This window comes from Pongo pygmaeus, chromosome 6, assembly GCF_028885625.2.
Source record: "Pongo pygmaeus isolate AG05252 chromosome 6, NHGRI_mPonPyg2-v2.0_pri, whole genome shotgun sequence".
Classification (NCBI taxonomy): Eukaryota; Metazoa; Chordata; class Mammalia; order Primates; family Hominidae; genus Pongo; species Pongo pygmaeus.
This window is the reverse complement of record NC_072379.2, coordinates 134,618,167-134,632,860: the sequence shown is the minus strand read 5'-3', so window position 1 is coordinate 134,632,860 and position 14,694 is coordinate 134,618,167. Positions and strand designations below refer to the sequence as shown.

General features: G+C 42.4%; 1 protein-coding gene and 1 non-coding gene across 2 annotated transcripts; one reads left to right on the top strand and one right to left on the bottom strand.

The window, feature by feature from the left end:
* Positions 1 to 1,013: 1,013 nt before the first annotated feature.
* Positions 1,014 to 13,050, bottom strand: STMP1 (short transmembrane mitochondrial protein 1). The gene is made up of 3 exons (XM_054496660.2): positions 12,908 to 13,050; positions 2,842 to 2,895; positions 1,014 to 1,557 (listed from the first exon to the last, which is right to left on the bottom strand). Exons 1-3 carry the CDS (start codon positions 12,920 to 12,922, stop codon positions 1,483 to 1,485), a joined length of 144 nt encoding a protein of 47 aa, XP_054352635.1. The 5' UTR covers positions 12,923 to 13,050; the 3' UTR covers positions 1,014 to 1,482.
* On the top strand, positions 9,824 to 9,927 carry LOC129041772 (U6 spliceosomal RNA). Its single transcript, XR_008503925.1, has one exon. It is a non-coding gene; the product is annotated as a U6 spliceosomal RNA (small nuclear RNA).
* Positions 13,051 to 14,694: the final 1,644 nt, after the last annotated feature.

The window sequence follows — 14,694 nt, the reverse complement described above, 5'->3', positions numbered from 1 at the left end:
CTCTGAAACAAAACAGCTAGCGAAATGCGTATTTGTATTTAGTCTAAATTATACTTTTAGGACTTTATCTTAGAGCTACACCCTGGATCGATATGTTTAATAACATTAGGATTGAGGTTATCACTGTAATAGCAAAAGAACCACCTAAGCATTCACCAGTAGCAGATTAAATCAATTATGTTATATCTATTTAAAAAAATTTTAGGCAGCCAAAAAAAGAATGAGGTTCCTTGCTACTTACATGCTGATATAGAATGATCTCCATTAAAAAAGAAAAAAAGAAAAAAAAAAAGGCAAGGGCCAGACCTCTACGTATAGTTACTATTTGTGTTACACGTGTTTGTGTAGGCACAGACTCTTTCTCAAAAGTATAAGGCAAAGTGGTAACAGGAACTTGTCAAACAGGAGCCAGGAGCCAGAGAACAGGGGTGGGAGAGGCCCTTTATATGAAATTACTTTTGTATCTTGTCCCACGGAAAAAGTTAATGATTCAAATTTTTTTAAACTTAAAAACAATACAAGCTGATTATACATTTGACAAATACAAGGAATTTCTGACTGCAGGAAAAAAGAAAGCATCAACTACAAAGAGAAGCAGAAATTCTTCTTGAGCTGCTGATTTTACTATACATTTGGGCTATATTTTTTCTCAAGACAATCACTACAAAGTAATAATATAAATACCTTTTTTAATGTGAAAAGGTATAAAATCTCCTTTAAAAACTTTTCACTTATCCATCATATAACATCAAATGTACCTGTAATCCCAAGTATGATTCTTTTGAGAAGGAAAAAAGTCAGATCAAATACATCATTAAGGAAAACGCACACTAAATAGACTATGAACTCTACTGGGACAAAGACCATTATTGTGCATATTTTTTCATTCCCCAATTCCTGACAGGATTCTCAGAATCGTTTCTTAATGAATAGCAAATTGACTTATTGGTTAAATTAGCAACTACGGAGCTGCCTAACAACAGTACAAAATAAATGAATAATTCACCAGAAACTAGCTCTAGATATTAATTTTAATTACTTTGCAGCAACATAATTTAGTACCAAATGTTTAACAAGTACCCATTATAATTACTAAACTGTGAAGTCACTATTATTTGTATCTGACCAGCTATACAAAACTCATCAATTTTTCTCTTGACAAAAGGTAGTAAAAATCGCAAACAATAAAGAAGACACTACTCATTAAAAGTCGTGTTTACTAATCTAGCACCATAATTCCAGTCTTAGAACCTCCCATGCAGTTGGAAAGGGATTATGGGAAGAGGTGAGTATGTTGGAAATGTGGGTAGTTCTCAAATTGGGGCCCCATTTTGCTTGCTTTAAAGCAAAAAACACAGGGTCTAGCAAAGAAGAGAAGTGCTGAGGCTGGAGATGAAAACAAAAGCTTTTGGTTCAGATAGTAAAGAAGGCCCTCAAGAGCAGTGGAATCAGTGTATCCTGAAGGCAGTGCTGGAGGCAGTCTCATGCACTAGGGGGTTTCTTCTTGGCATCCAAGTCCTTTTTAATTTCTTCAAGTTTTTTAGCCAGGTTTGGTATCTTTAAAGAGAAAAAAGATTATTATAATTTTGCACCTACCTAATCAATATTCTTTTACTTCTCTTCCTCCAAAGATAAATGGTTTTACAAGCGTTTATCTTCCTCCAAAAGGGATCTGCTAAATAGTGGTTATTTCTTTTTGCTTTCTTTTTTGAGCTAGGGTTTCACTCTGTCACTCAGGCTGGAGGGCAATGGTGCAAACACAGCTCACTGCAGCCTTGACCTCCAGAGCTCAAGTGATCCTTCCCGCCACAGTCCCGCAAGTAGTTGGGACCACGGATATGCCACCACCCCTGGCTAATTTTTGTATTTTTTGTAAAGATGGGCTTTCGTCACACTGCCCAGGCTGGTCTTGAACTCCTGAGCTCAAGCAATCTGCCCACCTCGGCCTCCCAAAGTGCTAGGATTACAGGCGTGAGCCACTGCACCCGGCCAATAGTGGTATTTCTTAGCCTTATAACTGCATATGAAAGATATCAGAAGTTGTCAGATAAGTATGCTCCTTCTCTGAAACCCACTTCTACTTTTGTATACCCACTTCCGCTCGATCCGGTGCCAAGTAAAGGTTGTACGTATAAACAATAAATGTGACATAATATAGCCTTTGCCTAGAAAACTGTAGGACTCAAACAAAGGTTGACAAAGGAATTCCCTTTGTCATATGAAAAGCTTTATAACAAATCAAGTTAGTATCATGTTTCCCTTGCTTGTCTTTTTCAAACACCTGTCCAGAATCCCCATTCATAGGCTGCTGCACCACCTGGTTTTCAACATCACCATCTATAAAGTGAGGTTAATACAATTTCACAAAACTCTGTCCTCAAATGTGCTACACTTAGAATTTTGGAGATGGAATATAGATCTGTATTTTTCAGTCCCCCTACCCAGATGCATCTCCAAAATTCTAAGTCATCTCTACTACTGGGTAGTGGGGCTGAAAATATTATCCAATTAATTTTTAAGTTCTCACTTACCACATGATTTCCCAAAGAATTTTAAGAGCCCAACTTAATATTACTCTCGGCTAACAAGACACAGCTGAGGATGATCACGAGCCCAGCTAAACTGAAGGGATTTTGCCCTCTTGTGGTGATACGGAGGACAGCTGTTTCATGAGTTGGATTACTTTTTCAAACAATGGCAAACCATTCTACAATACTCAGGAGTTTTGCCTCAGCCCTATGGACTACACTTATGCTGGAAGTCATACCTTACCTCAAACAAAGAAAAGTCACTCTAAAACAGTTACATGGAATCAAAGAAGTCATGGATATGGCCACTTACGTCATAGTTCTGAGCCAGATACATTCCAACCACGTTGCCCAACGTAAATCCAAGCTGAAAAAACAGAACAGTAAGAGTTATAGTGCATGCCGAGTCCTGTGCCAGTCTGATTCCAAACTAAAATACGTAGACAATATCTTCCTAAGAAGCTCAGGACAGTTAGAAGACCTTGACGTCCAGTCTAGGGCTCTGTACAACATGAGAGTCATATTTTTCTTCTATAAACACAGAGATGCCCTCTCCAGAGGCTAAACGGCATACAAAAGAATAAATGGTGACACCAACCAAACATAAGAAAAAAATAAAACAATAAAAAAGAATAAATGGTAACACCGTATAAAGCTACCCTAAATTCTCTTATCCCCTCACAACCCACATAAATACTTGACTACAAGTTCTGGAAACTCAAGCCAAAGTTCAGATTTTTCTTGTTGAATGCTGCAATTTTTTTGTCTTTTTTTGGTTATGGATATTGTTATTCCTTTTTAAATCAAATAAACATTATTCAGTTTTCAAAGTATTCAGTCAAGGCCGGGCACAGAGGCTCACGCCTATATCCCAGCACTTTGGGAGGCCAAAGTGGTAGATCACTTGAGGTCAGGAGTTTGAGACCAGCCTGGCCAACATGGTGAAACCTCGTCTCTACTAAAAATACAAAAATTAGCCAGGCGTGGTGGCTCACACCTGTAATCCCAGCTATTCGGGAGGCTGAGGCAGGAGAATCACTTGAAACTGGGAGGCAGAGGTTACAGTGAGCTGAGATTGTGCCACTGCACTCCAGCCTGGGAGACAGAGCAAGACTCCATCTCAAAATAAATAAATAAATATTCAGTCAAATCATAGGATCTCAGAGAATGAAAGGACTCTTCACAGTTTACAATCTCTTCATAGTTCAAAAGAGGAACTTGAGGCCCAGGATGGGAAGGGACTTCTCCAAGGACATTCACAACAAGGACAGGACAATCTACATTAGCTTCACACTCAAAAACTAAAATATGTGACGACAGAAAAGAAGAGAAAACTCTGACACACCACTGACAGCACATACGGCTTAGCACTCTGACACAGGTACAGTCTAACAGGCAGGACATTTAAGGCCAGTGGGAAACACAGTGACAAGAGACGGGTGCAATTTTTAGAAAACTTTAAATATTTATCCCATTTGGTGACTATTTTCCTAAACAAAAACTGGTTCATGAAAATTTAGACGTACCCAAAAGGGCCAAGGCTCCTCAGCTTTGAGTTTTAATGATAATAATTCCCTGTTTTCCTCTGGTAACTAAGAGGCTCCATCTGGAGCTTAATTTCTCATTTTATAAATTCAAACTAGCATCAATTTTTTTGATCATTTTCTTTAATCATTGTTGCTTTTATTCAATCAATACACAGCAGAGAGGTATAAAAAAATAAAATGTGGCACTTAACACCATCAATCACACATGGCATGACTGAACCTTCTCTTCAAGTTGGAGATGCACATAGGGGAACAGAATGCAGCTGGGTCCTTAGTACGCTTTAAACTTACTAAGCTTGAAACACCAAAAGCATAATTTAAATTGGTTTGTTGTTAGCAATAAAAAACACAGAAGAGGCTATCTAATCTCTAATCATAGACCATTCTGATCATTTGATTAATGAGCTATGGCCTGCAAAATCCTACTTTTACCAATGTTGCACCTTGAAGGAGAATGATTTTTTTCTCCTATGGGTTGAAACCAGGTAGGAACTGGTTTTCCAAATCCAGAAGGAGTATTAAATTTGCTTAAAAGAAGAGAAAACAAATCAAATGAAAGTATTAGCTCTAACACCAAAAAGAAAAAACATGTGATTTTAAAACTTTCAAAAAAAATAATCGGGTTCTGGTTCCACCGCTATCAAGCGGTGTGCCTAAAGCAAGACACTTAACCTCTCTGGAGCTTTGCTGATTTGAGCTTCCTGATTTATAAAACATTATACTCACAATGTAATGTCCAGCTCCAACATTCTAAGATTCCTAGTTCTTACCGTATGTGTATCTAAATAAATGTGGCATGTCTAATGTGGCTTCATTTTGGCAACTTTGCCAGGTATCAGGGCACATGAAAAACTCATGATTATTTCAAAACACAACACAAAACAAAAACCATGAGCCTCTAAACAAGTCATATCAATTCCAGTTTCAGAATACTACCAGATCCACCAAAGGAGTATCATAAGATTAAATACACAAGAAAAATATCACTAAGAGAAATGTTGGGAAAAATGCATGAAGCCAGAAAAGCATATGCAGTATGTCGTTCATGGGATGGTCAATAGGCAAGTTTAGACAAAAAAGTAAAACCTAAATCTGAGGAACAGTGACTCAGTCTGAGAGGTTAGACTGGAGTCAGATTATAGGAGGTCTTGGATGAGCCTGAAACCTCCTTGCAGGCCAAGAATGCCTAACGTCTTCCAGGCCAAGACCTGGAAACCTCATCAGTAGTTCTCTCAGTTGAATGCCATCACAATGCCCTGCTTCCCCCATATCACATGGTCACCCCTTAGTATTCCCTGTAGAGAAGACTGTGGCATAAGGAGTGCAATGCTTTCTTCCCAAGCCCAACATTAAGTGCACTACTATCACACCCTCTCTGTAATAATTTTGAGACTTTAGGTGTATGAAAAAGTAGCTTCTTTTCACAGGAACATTGGGGACAATTAATGGTAAAACACTGGAAGTTTGAGAACAGAGGATTGAGATGAGGAAAGTAGTGTACAGGAAAAATAGATGGGAAGAAGATGCTGGAGCTAAGAGCCCCAAAAGAGAAGTCTAGACTGGCACAGAGCAGTACACAACAGAAGAACTGCATTGTCAGCTCTATAAATAGAGAGTACACTAAGAATCAGTGAAGCTCCACAATCCATTATCCACAATTCTGAAACCCAACTCAATCCAAACTACATTTCATCATAACTCATTTGGTAGCAAAAACATATCTGACCTGAACTAAGAGGAGACTATTTATAGTCATTATCACACTTTAGTGTGAATAATCATTTTTTGCTATAGAAATAGAAATCTTTAAATATAGGATCCTGCCTTAGACCTCCTCGCTGAAGAATACATCTCACACCAAAAATTTTAATACATTTGATTACAAAGTGCTATCCCAGATGCTGCTGGGGGTGTTAAGTACTGAGGTATATGATGCAGCTTATTACTTTTCTAAAATCTGAAAGAAATCTGATTTCCCCAATATACATGGCCCCTAAAGATTTTGATTAAGGGACTGCAGACCTTAATATACTAAAAATCAACTTCATATTTAGCCCCATGAAAGGATTAAAAATGATCTCTGCCCTTAGAGAACTTATATGATGAATAGGAAGAAATGCTAGGTAAAATAGTTATATAACAACAGAAGGCAGGACCCTGCACAGGATTTTCAATGTTAACAGATGCTCCAAAAATCAGAACTAGGCCATGCATTAAGTGGCAAAATGAATGATACAGAAGTGATTCTTTTAAGAAATCATACTTGAAAAATATGTACCTCAGGTTGATATTAAAGGCTCTAAATAAGCTAAGTGTTCACATTTAAACTGGTGATATGGTTTGGCTCTGTCCCCACCCAAATCTCATCTTGAATTCCCACATGTTGTGGGAGGGACCCAGTGGGAAGTAACTGAATCATGGGGGCAGGTCTTTCCCATGCTGTTCTCGTGATAGTGAATACGTCTCATGAGATCTGATGGTTTTATAAAGAGGAGTTCCCCTGCACAAGCTCTCTGTCTGCTGCCATCCGTGTAAGACGTTACTTGCTCCTCCTTGCTTTCTGCCATGATTGTGAGGCCTCCCCAGCCATGTGGAACTGTAAGTCCATTAAACCCTTTTTCCCGTATAAATTACCCAGTCTCGGGTATGTCTTTATCAGCAGTGTGAAAACGGACTGATACAACTGGTAAAGGAAATGCGAAGAAAACTGAATGTGGGAAATCAAGGCACGAGATGGGAATGGAGGTGTGATGACTGGCATAAAAGAAACAGGCCTGACTGGAAAAGAGAATTTGAGTTAAAGAATGGAGAGAATTAAGTATGGAAAGCTGGGAAGGTCTAGATGTTGGGCTTCGACAAGCAGGTAGGGCAGCCAGGTACAATGGCTACACTTGTAATGCCAGTACTTTAGGAAGACAAGGTGAGAGGACGGCCTGAGCCCAAGAGTTTGAGACCAGCCTGGGCATCACGGTGAAACCACATCTCTACCAATAAAATGCAAAATTAGCTGGGTGTGGTGGCATACATCTGTAGTCCCAGCTACTCTGAAGGCTGAGGTGGGAGGATCACTTGAGCCCAGGAGGTAGAGGTTACAGTGAGCTAAGATCATGCCACTGCACTCCAGCCTGGGCAACACAGGCAGGGGAGTTTCCTTCACACGCAATCGTGGTAGGGAGCCACTGACTACTCTTTGCCCTCAGCAACATGATGAAAGCACTGCCTGAGAAGCACTCTTCCGGTACCTATACTCAGAAAAGGCTGAGGAAACAAGGACCTACCAGATGATGAAAAGATGCAGGAATTTAAAAAGGTAATTTTTTTTTAAGAAAACCAAGTACCTATTAGAGAAAAGCCGATTACTGTGGTGGCAAGCAAACAAGACTGAATTGTTTCTATTGATCAATAAAGATCAATGGAATAGAGTGGAGAGCCCAGGAATACACCATAAAGGCTTATTTATGGTCAAGTGATTTTCAACAAGAGTGCCAAGGAACTCAATATGGAAAGAAAAGTCTTTCCAAGAAATGGTGCTGGGAATAATCTTTTCAAGAAATGGTGCTGGGACAATGGGATATCCACATGCAAAGAATAAAGTTGGACTCCTACCTCACACTATATACAAAAATTAACCCAAAATGGATTAAAGACCTAAATGAAAGAGCTAAAACTATAAAACTCTTCGAAGAAATCATAGGCGTAAACCTTCATGAGTGGGGCTGGGCAAATAGTTTTCTCAGATATGACACCAAAAGTACAAGTAACCAAAAAAAAAAATTGGACCTCATCAAAATTAAAAATGTCTGTGTTTCAGAGACTATCATCAGGAAAGTCAAAAGACAACACACAGAATGAGATAAAATATTCTCAAATATATATCTGATAAGGGATCTGTATCCAGAATATATAAATAATTCTTACAACTGAGTGACACAAAAAAACTCAATTTAAAAATGGGCAAATTGGCCAGGCGCAGTGGTTCACACCTGTAATCCCACACTTTGGGAGGCCAAGGTGGGTGGATCACCTGAGGTCAGGAGTTCAACACCAGCCTGGCCAACTTGGTGAAACCCCGCCTCTACTAAAAATACAAAAATTAGCCAGGCATGGTGGTGGACGCCTGTAGTCCCAGCTACTCGGGAGGCTGAGGCAGGAGAAATCGCTTGAGCCCAGGAAGCAGAGGTTGCAGTGAGCTGAGACTGCACCACTGCACTCCAGCCTGGGCGACAAAGCGAGACTCCGTCTCAAAAATAAATAAATAAAATAAAACAAAAATAAAAATGGGCAAATGATGTGAAAGGATTTCTCTAAAGCTACCAACAGTCAACAAGCACATGAAAAGATGCTCAGCATTAGTCACTGAGGAAATGCAAAGCAAAACCATAATGAGGAACTACATCACACCCACTAGAATTACTTTAACAAAAACAATAAGAGCTACACGAAATGTCGGCGGGGATGTGTAGAAATTGAAACCGTCATACATTACTGGTGAGAATGTAAAACAGTGCAGCTACTCTGGAAAACAGTCCAAAAGTTCCTCAAAAAGTTGAGCATAAAGATACCATATGATGCAGCAATCCCACTTTAGGGTATATACTCAACAGAACTGAAATACATATCCACACAAAAGCCTGTATACAAATATTCCTAGCAAGACTACTCATCATAGCCACAAGTGGAAACATCTTGAATGTCCATCAACTGGTGAAATAATTAACAAAATAGAAATAAACATAACAAACAAGCTGCAAGATAATTATTCAGAAGTTAATGAAAAGACATGAGACCTAAACAAATGAGGAAATGGATCATAATAGTGTAATAGTGTAAGGCCAGGCACAGTGGCTCACACCTGTAATCCCAGCACTTCAGGAGGCAGAGGTGGGCAGATCACATGAGGCCAGGAGTTTGAGACCAGCCTGGCCAACATGGCGAAACCCTGTGTCTACTAAAAATACAAAAATTAGCTGGGGATGGTGGCACACGTCTGTAATCCCAGCTACTTGGGAAGGTAAGGCACGAGAATCGCTTGAACCCAGGAGGCAGAGGTTGCAGTGAGCCAAGATTGCACCACAGCATTCCAGCCTGGGTGACAGAGTGAGACTCTGTCTCAAAAACAAAACAAAACAAAGACATAATAGTGTAAAGGTTTCAGGAGCATAAGTCATTAGGAGGGCCTCATGGAAAAAGATCAGAGTGGGGCCATGAAGAGTATTTAGGAAGGCAAAAAGGATAAAGGGAACACCGGCCGGGCGCAGGGGCTCACACCTGCAATCCCAGCACTTTGGGAGGCCGAGGTGGGTAAATCACTTGAGGTCAGGAGTTCAAGACCAGCCTGGCCAACATGGTGAAACCCCATCTCTACTAAAAAATATAAAATTAGCCAGGTGTGGTGGCGTATGCCTGTAATCCCAGCTACTTGGGAGGGTGAGGCAGGAGAATCGCTTGAACCCAGGAGGCAGAGAGTGCAGTGAGCCGAGATGGCACCAGTGCACTCCAGCCTGGGTGACAGAGTGAGATTCTGTCTCAAAAAAAAAAAAAAAGGCAACAGATTACAATAACACAATAACAGCATCATAGGCAGTGTGCACAAAGCCCCCAGCAGTGCCATCATGTTAGCTTCCCGCCAAAAGCATCCTTAAAATAACTCTAGCTAAACCTTACGATTAAGGAAGCAGTAGCTTTCCTCAGGTAGTGTTGGTAACTATCTGCAAAGAGGTGTCTTTTACTGCAGTGAAAGAAAGGGGGGTGCTCACTTTGGCAGCACATACACTAAAACTGGAATGATACAGAGATCAGAACGGCCCCTGCGCAAAGATGACACACAAATTTCTGAAGCACTGCATTTAAAAAAAAAAAAAAAGTCTAGGAGCAGTGACTCAAGCCCATAACCAACACTTTGCGAGACTGAGGTGGGAGGATTGCTTCAGCCCGGGAGTTCAAGACCAGCCTGGGCAATATAGTGAGACCCTATCTCTACTATTAAAAATAATAATAATAAAGGGGAAAAACTGCAGTAAAAGAAAAGGGGAAAATCACAGGAACAAGGTCTCTTCAAGATAGGGACAAAGGAAGAATATTTTAATCTGAGGAGGAATATGAATAATGGAAGGAAGTTATCACCAACACAAGCAAGTGCAGTGGTTTTCAAACTGTCCACAAATCACAACTGTAGGAGAAACATCTTAGAGGGTTCCAAAATGTGTAATGACAATGCACCTGCTTAACTTGTGACTGTTTCATCACTTCTAAACCTTTCCTATCACCTACCCTTCTGAGAGAAGCTAATCCCCACTTGAGAAGAAACTCAATCAGGGTTCAAATGAACCCTGCAAAAGAAAAACTGAACACTATCTGAATCCTTGTTGAGTGCTCCTGTTTTTAAGTTCTTTAATGTGTTAACTCATTTTTAATCCTCACAACAAAACTGTGAGGTGGGTTTGCATTTTCAGATGTGGAAATGGGAGCACAGAAAATTTCAATAGCCCACCCACGCTACCACAGCTTGAAAATGATGGGAGGCAGGGTTCAAACTGAGAAGTCTGACTCTGAAGTTTACTCTCTTAAACACTAGAACATGATGGTCATTTTTTTATAGATGACTGAACACAAAGAGAAATACTTGCTCAACTTTAGAGTCAGTGGCTCATTTGACAGAGGTGGAATCAATGTGAAAAGTAATGCTATCCACTTATTTAAAAAAAAAAAAAAAAAAACAATGAGGTGGAAGACCAGAGGGTGAGAGAACATCAGTGTTCAGTTACTTCTGAGCTAGGAATATAATGGACAGCTTTAGCATCTCTCCTTAAATACTGAGAATTCTGAATTCTCAAATCAGAATCTGACCAGGCACAGTGGCTCATGCCTGTAATCCCAACACTGTGGGAGGCCTAGACAAGACCTGTCTCTACAAAAAAAAAATTTAAAAATTAGTCAGGGGTGATGGTGTGGGCCTGTAGTCCTAGCTACTACTAAATAGGCTGAGGTGGGAAGACTGCTTGAGGCCAGGAGTTAAAGACTGCACTGAGCCATGATTGTGCCACTGGACTCTAGCCTAGGTGACAAAGAGAAACCTTGTCTCAAAAAAAAACTCATTCTGCAAAACCACTTAGAAAGTTAACTGTAATTGAATCATGTCCTCTCAGTTTATCAATGAGCAACAGATATAGCAGGCAGCTCAATTACATCATCGTATACTCTGGAGCTAAGTGATACCGCTTTTAATCTAGTGTTTACTACAAGAAAATGACTGTCATTATTCTGAACTCCTAAACTAACATCTAGTTAGGACACTACAGAAACTCCTAGAGGTAAAGGAGCAGCCCTGTCTTAGCTGGGCAGATTAAGGACACTCTTTTGACTAATTGGATTTAACAATCCATTACCATCTTTCAAAAGGACAAAAGGGGTGAATTTTGTGTTTTAATCTCTTTGATAAAGATACAGCATTTGGGGCCGGGCGCGGAGGCTCACGCCTGTAATCCCAACACTTTGGGAGGCTGAGGCAGGTGGATCTCGAGGTCAGCAGATCGAGACCATCCTGGCCAACAGGGTGAAACCTCGTCTCTACTAAAAATACAAAAATTAACTGGGCCTGCTGGCACGCGCCAGCTACTCAGGAGGCTGAGGCAGGAGAATCGCTTAAACTCAGGAGGCGGAGGTTGCAGTGAGCCGAGATCGCACCACTGCACTCCAGCCTGGCGACAGAGCGAGATTCCGTCAAAACAAACAAACAAAAAAAAAGATACGGCATTTGAGCCGGGAGCGGTGGCTCACGCCTGTAATCCCAGCACTTTCGAAGGCTGAGGCGGGTTGATCACTTGAGGTCAGGAGTTCAAGACCAGCCTGGCCAACTTGGTGAAACCCATCTCTACTAAAAATACAAAAATTAGCCGAGCATCCTCGTGCGCGCCTGTAATCCCAGCTACTCCGGAGGCCGAGGAGGGAGAATCGGTTGAACCCGGGAGGTGGAGGTTCCAGTGAGCCGAGATCGCGCCACTGCACTCCAGCCTGACGACATAGCGAGACTCCGTCTCAAAAAAAACAAAATAAATAAATAAATAAATAAATAAAAATTAGAAGTTGAAAGCATCAAGTTTTGAATGCACAATAGCTTGGCAGAAAAACTTTCACTTGAAAATTTGATGAGCAACTCCTCCTGGAACCTTCACCAGGCAATCTTTGAAATATACCAAGTTTTGCCAGAAAACTCGTTTTTAACTCAAATAAGGAGCCAGGAGAAATAGTCTGCTTACTCATGCTTACACATTTTGGGAAAAATTACTTGTATACCAGTGTCTGACTCATTCCTCCAACTCTGAAAGGTCTGATGAGGACTTAGCCTCTCGGACTTCGTGAGGTGGCTAATTTACGGTTTATTCCTGGCCTTCCTACCTCCTCGGAAATGCCAACTAGCAGGGCTCCACAGCAGGGACCGGCCGGCGACTATGTAATGGAACAGGAGCGCAGAAAGAAAGGGGGGCGGACTACGAAAAGTCATCAAGGACCACACAAGCTTTAATACAAGTATTACACAATGAGCGCGGGGCGCGGCACACAATAAGTAGCTCTGGAAACGCACACTCTCTGACACCTCAAAGTTTTAGGGACTTGGATGGCTGCAGAAAAATATTGGCAAAGGGATTTTCTGGGGAGGCAGGAAGAAAACGGCCGCCCTGCGAGGCGACGACCAGGCGCGGGGGCCGAAGGGACCGCTGGACCCACGCCCAGGCCGGGTCGGCGGGGTCGGCGGGGTCGGCAGTCCTCAAGGGGGAAATGGGGTCCGAGGCACGCCCCAGGCAGCGGGCCCCGCTCTTCGGCAGCTCCACTCACCAGGAACTGGAGCATGATGTCGGCGGGAAGGGCGAGGAGGGCGCGATGGACTGCAGCAGCTCCGCGGGCCGGTGCGAGCCTACCTCCCCATGCGCGGGGGGCGGAACCCCCCGTCGACTTCCGGGTCACGCCCCGCCCCGCCCCGCTCCTCCCACTCAGTCCGCGCCCGGAAACGACTTGCAGTGTCGCAGCGGCCAGGTTCCCCCTGGCGGAGCGCGTCGGTCCCACCGCCTGAACCGGCGGGGCCGCGAGCGCGCGACAGGACTTGCGAAGAGCAAGTCCCGAGCCTGGCTGGGCAGCCTTGAGCATCCCGCCTCTGTAAACCTGGGCCGAGGCCCAGGAATCTATATTATTCTCAGCACGCGGACTATTCTGATACACAGCCCAGTTTAGGGCTCTCTGGCCTAGAAGGACAGCATGAGCAGCGGGTCCAATCCCTAGGTTCGCAGCTGAATCGTGGGGGCTTTTGCAACATCCTCTACTTGGGCCCAGCTGGACTTTGCGGGGAGGAAAGGAGGCTTGTAGCTCTCAAAGCTCCTCAGGTGTGCTGTGTAATCAGCGTTGAAGACCCAAGGTAGAGGCTGTGTGCTTAAGAAGCTCGGATGTTGGGCTTTGGAGTCTAGTGATACCGGATGGGGCCCATGCTGCCGTGTGCCGCACGCCAGTCACTGAGATGATGAGTTTTGTAGCAGAGAAAGGGTTTATTCACCAGGCAGGCAGCCGAGGAGACGGGAGAACAGATCTCAAATCTGCCTCCCCAAAGATGGGTTTTAGGGATGTTTATGGGATAGAGGAGCAGGGTGGTCTGAGGTGTGGGGAAAGGCGGTTGAAGGTAAGGAAAAGTTTGGCAATGGGTTATCTGCGCGAGGTAGTCAAGCTTCATGGCTCTTCATAGGATATATGGTCACAAAATGACATCCTTAGCATGATCTGAGGGTGGAGGTTTTGGCCCTCTAATGTCAGAAGGACACCCATCGGGCTTTCATGCAGGCCCAGTTGAGGGGTTCGTGGTCCCAGCTGGTTTAAACTGTACAAGAACTGACCCCAACTTCCTGAAAAACAAGAAACCTTTATCAAGCAACCCAGATGTCAGAGATGTTATCCATAAGGAAGCTAGTGGGAGCTTAGATATATATTGTTTAGCTCTGTGACTTTAGCTATGTGGGTTTTTTAATCCACTAAAAGCAGGTGACTAAAAACAAGTGAGAGAAGTTACCTGTGGCAGGCCTCATCAGGTTGGCCCTCAGTTTCACTGGCTCAGCTGGGTTTCTTGCCTGGGGTGGCCATAGGTCCTGTTGACAATTTGGTATCATCGCCACAAAGAGTCTGTTCTGTCAGTCTTCTGGTCTGTGTATATGTGTGTGTTTTTCTCTCTCTCTTTTAAAGAATTTATTTTAAGCCTATTATACCACACAGTATGTTTTAAACACTAACTCCGTAATAAGATATATAACTCCCTAATAAGATAAAGCAAAGACAAAAAAAGTTCATCTTATTAGAAACAAGATACACCATCACTTACTGTCTTCAAACATTATTGCACTTTAATTTTCATAATTTGAGAAAGCATTCATGAAACAATCTGCAGACTAGTTTTAACAGACAAATAACACCTGTAAGCAGACATGACTGTCCTAAATTGTTTATTAGGTATGACTTTTACAAACTCTTTTTTTTTTTGAGACGAGGTGGCTCTGTCGCCCAGGCTAGAGTGCAGTGGCACAATCTAGGCTCACTGCAAGCTCCGCCTCCCAGGTTTACGCCATTCTCCTGCCTCAGCCTCCCGA

Excerpts from the sequence above, each read along its gene's own strand:
- STMP1 (XM_054496660.2), bottom strand. Across the intron at positions 1,558-2,841 it reads ATCTGGCTCAGAACTATGAC|ATACCAAACCTGGCTAAAAA; the intron begins GTAAGTGGCCAT and ends TTCTCTTTAAAG.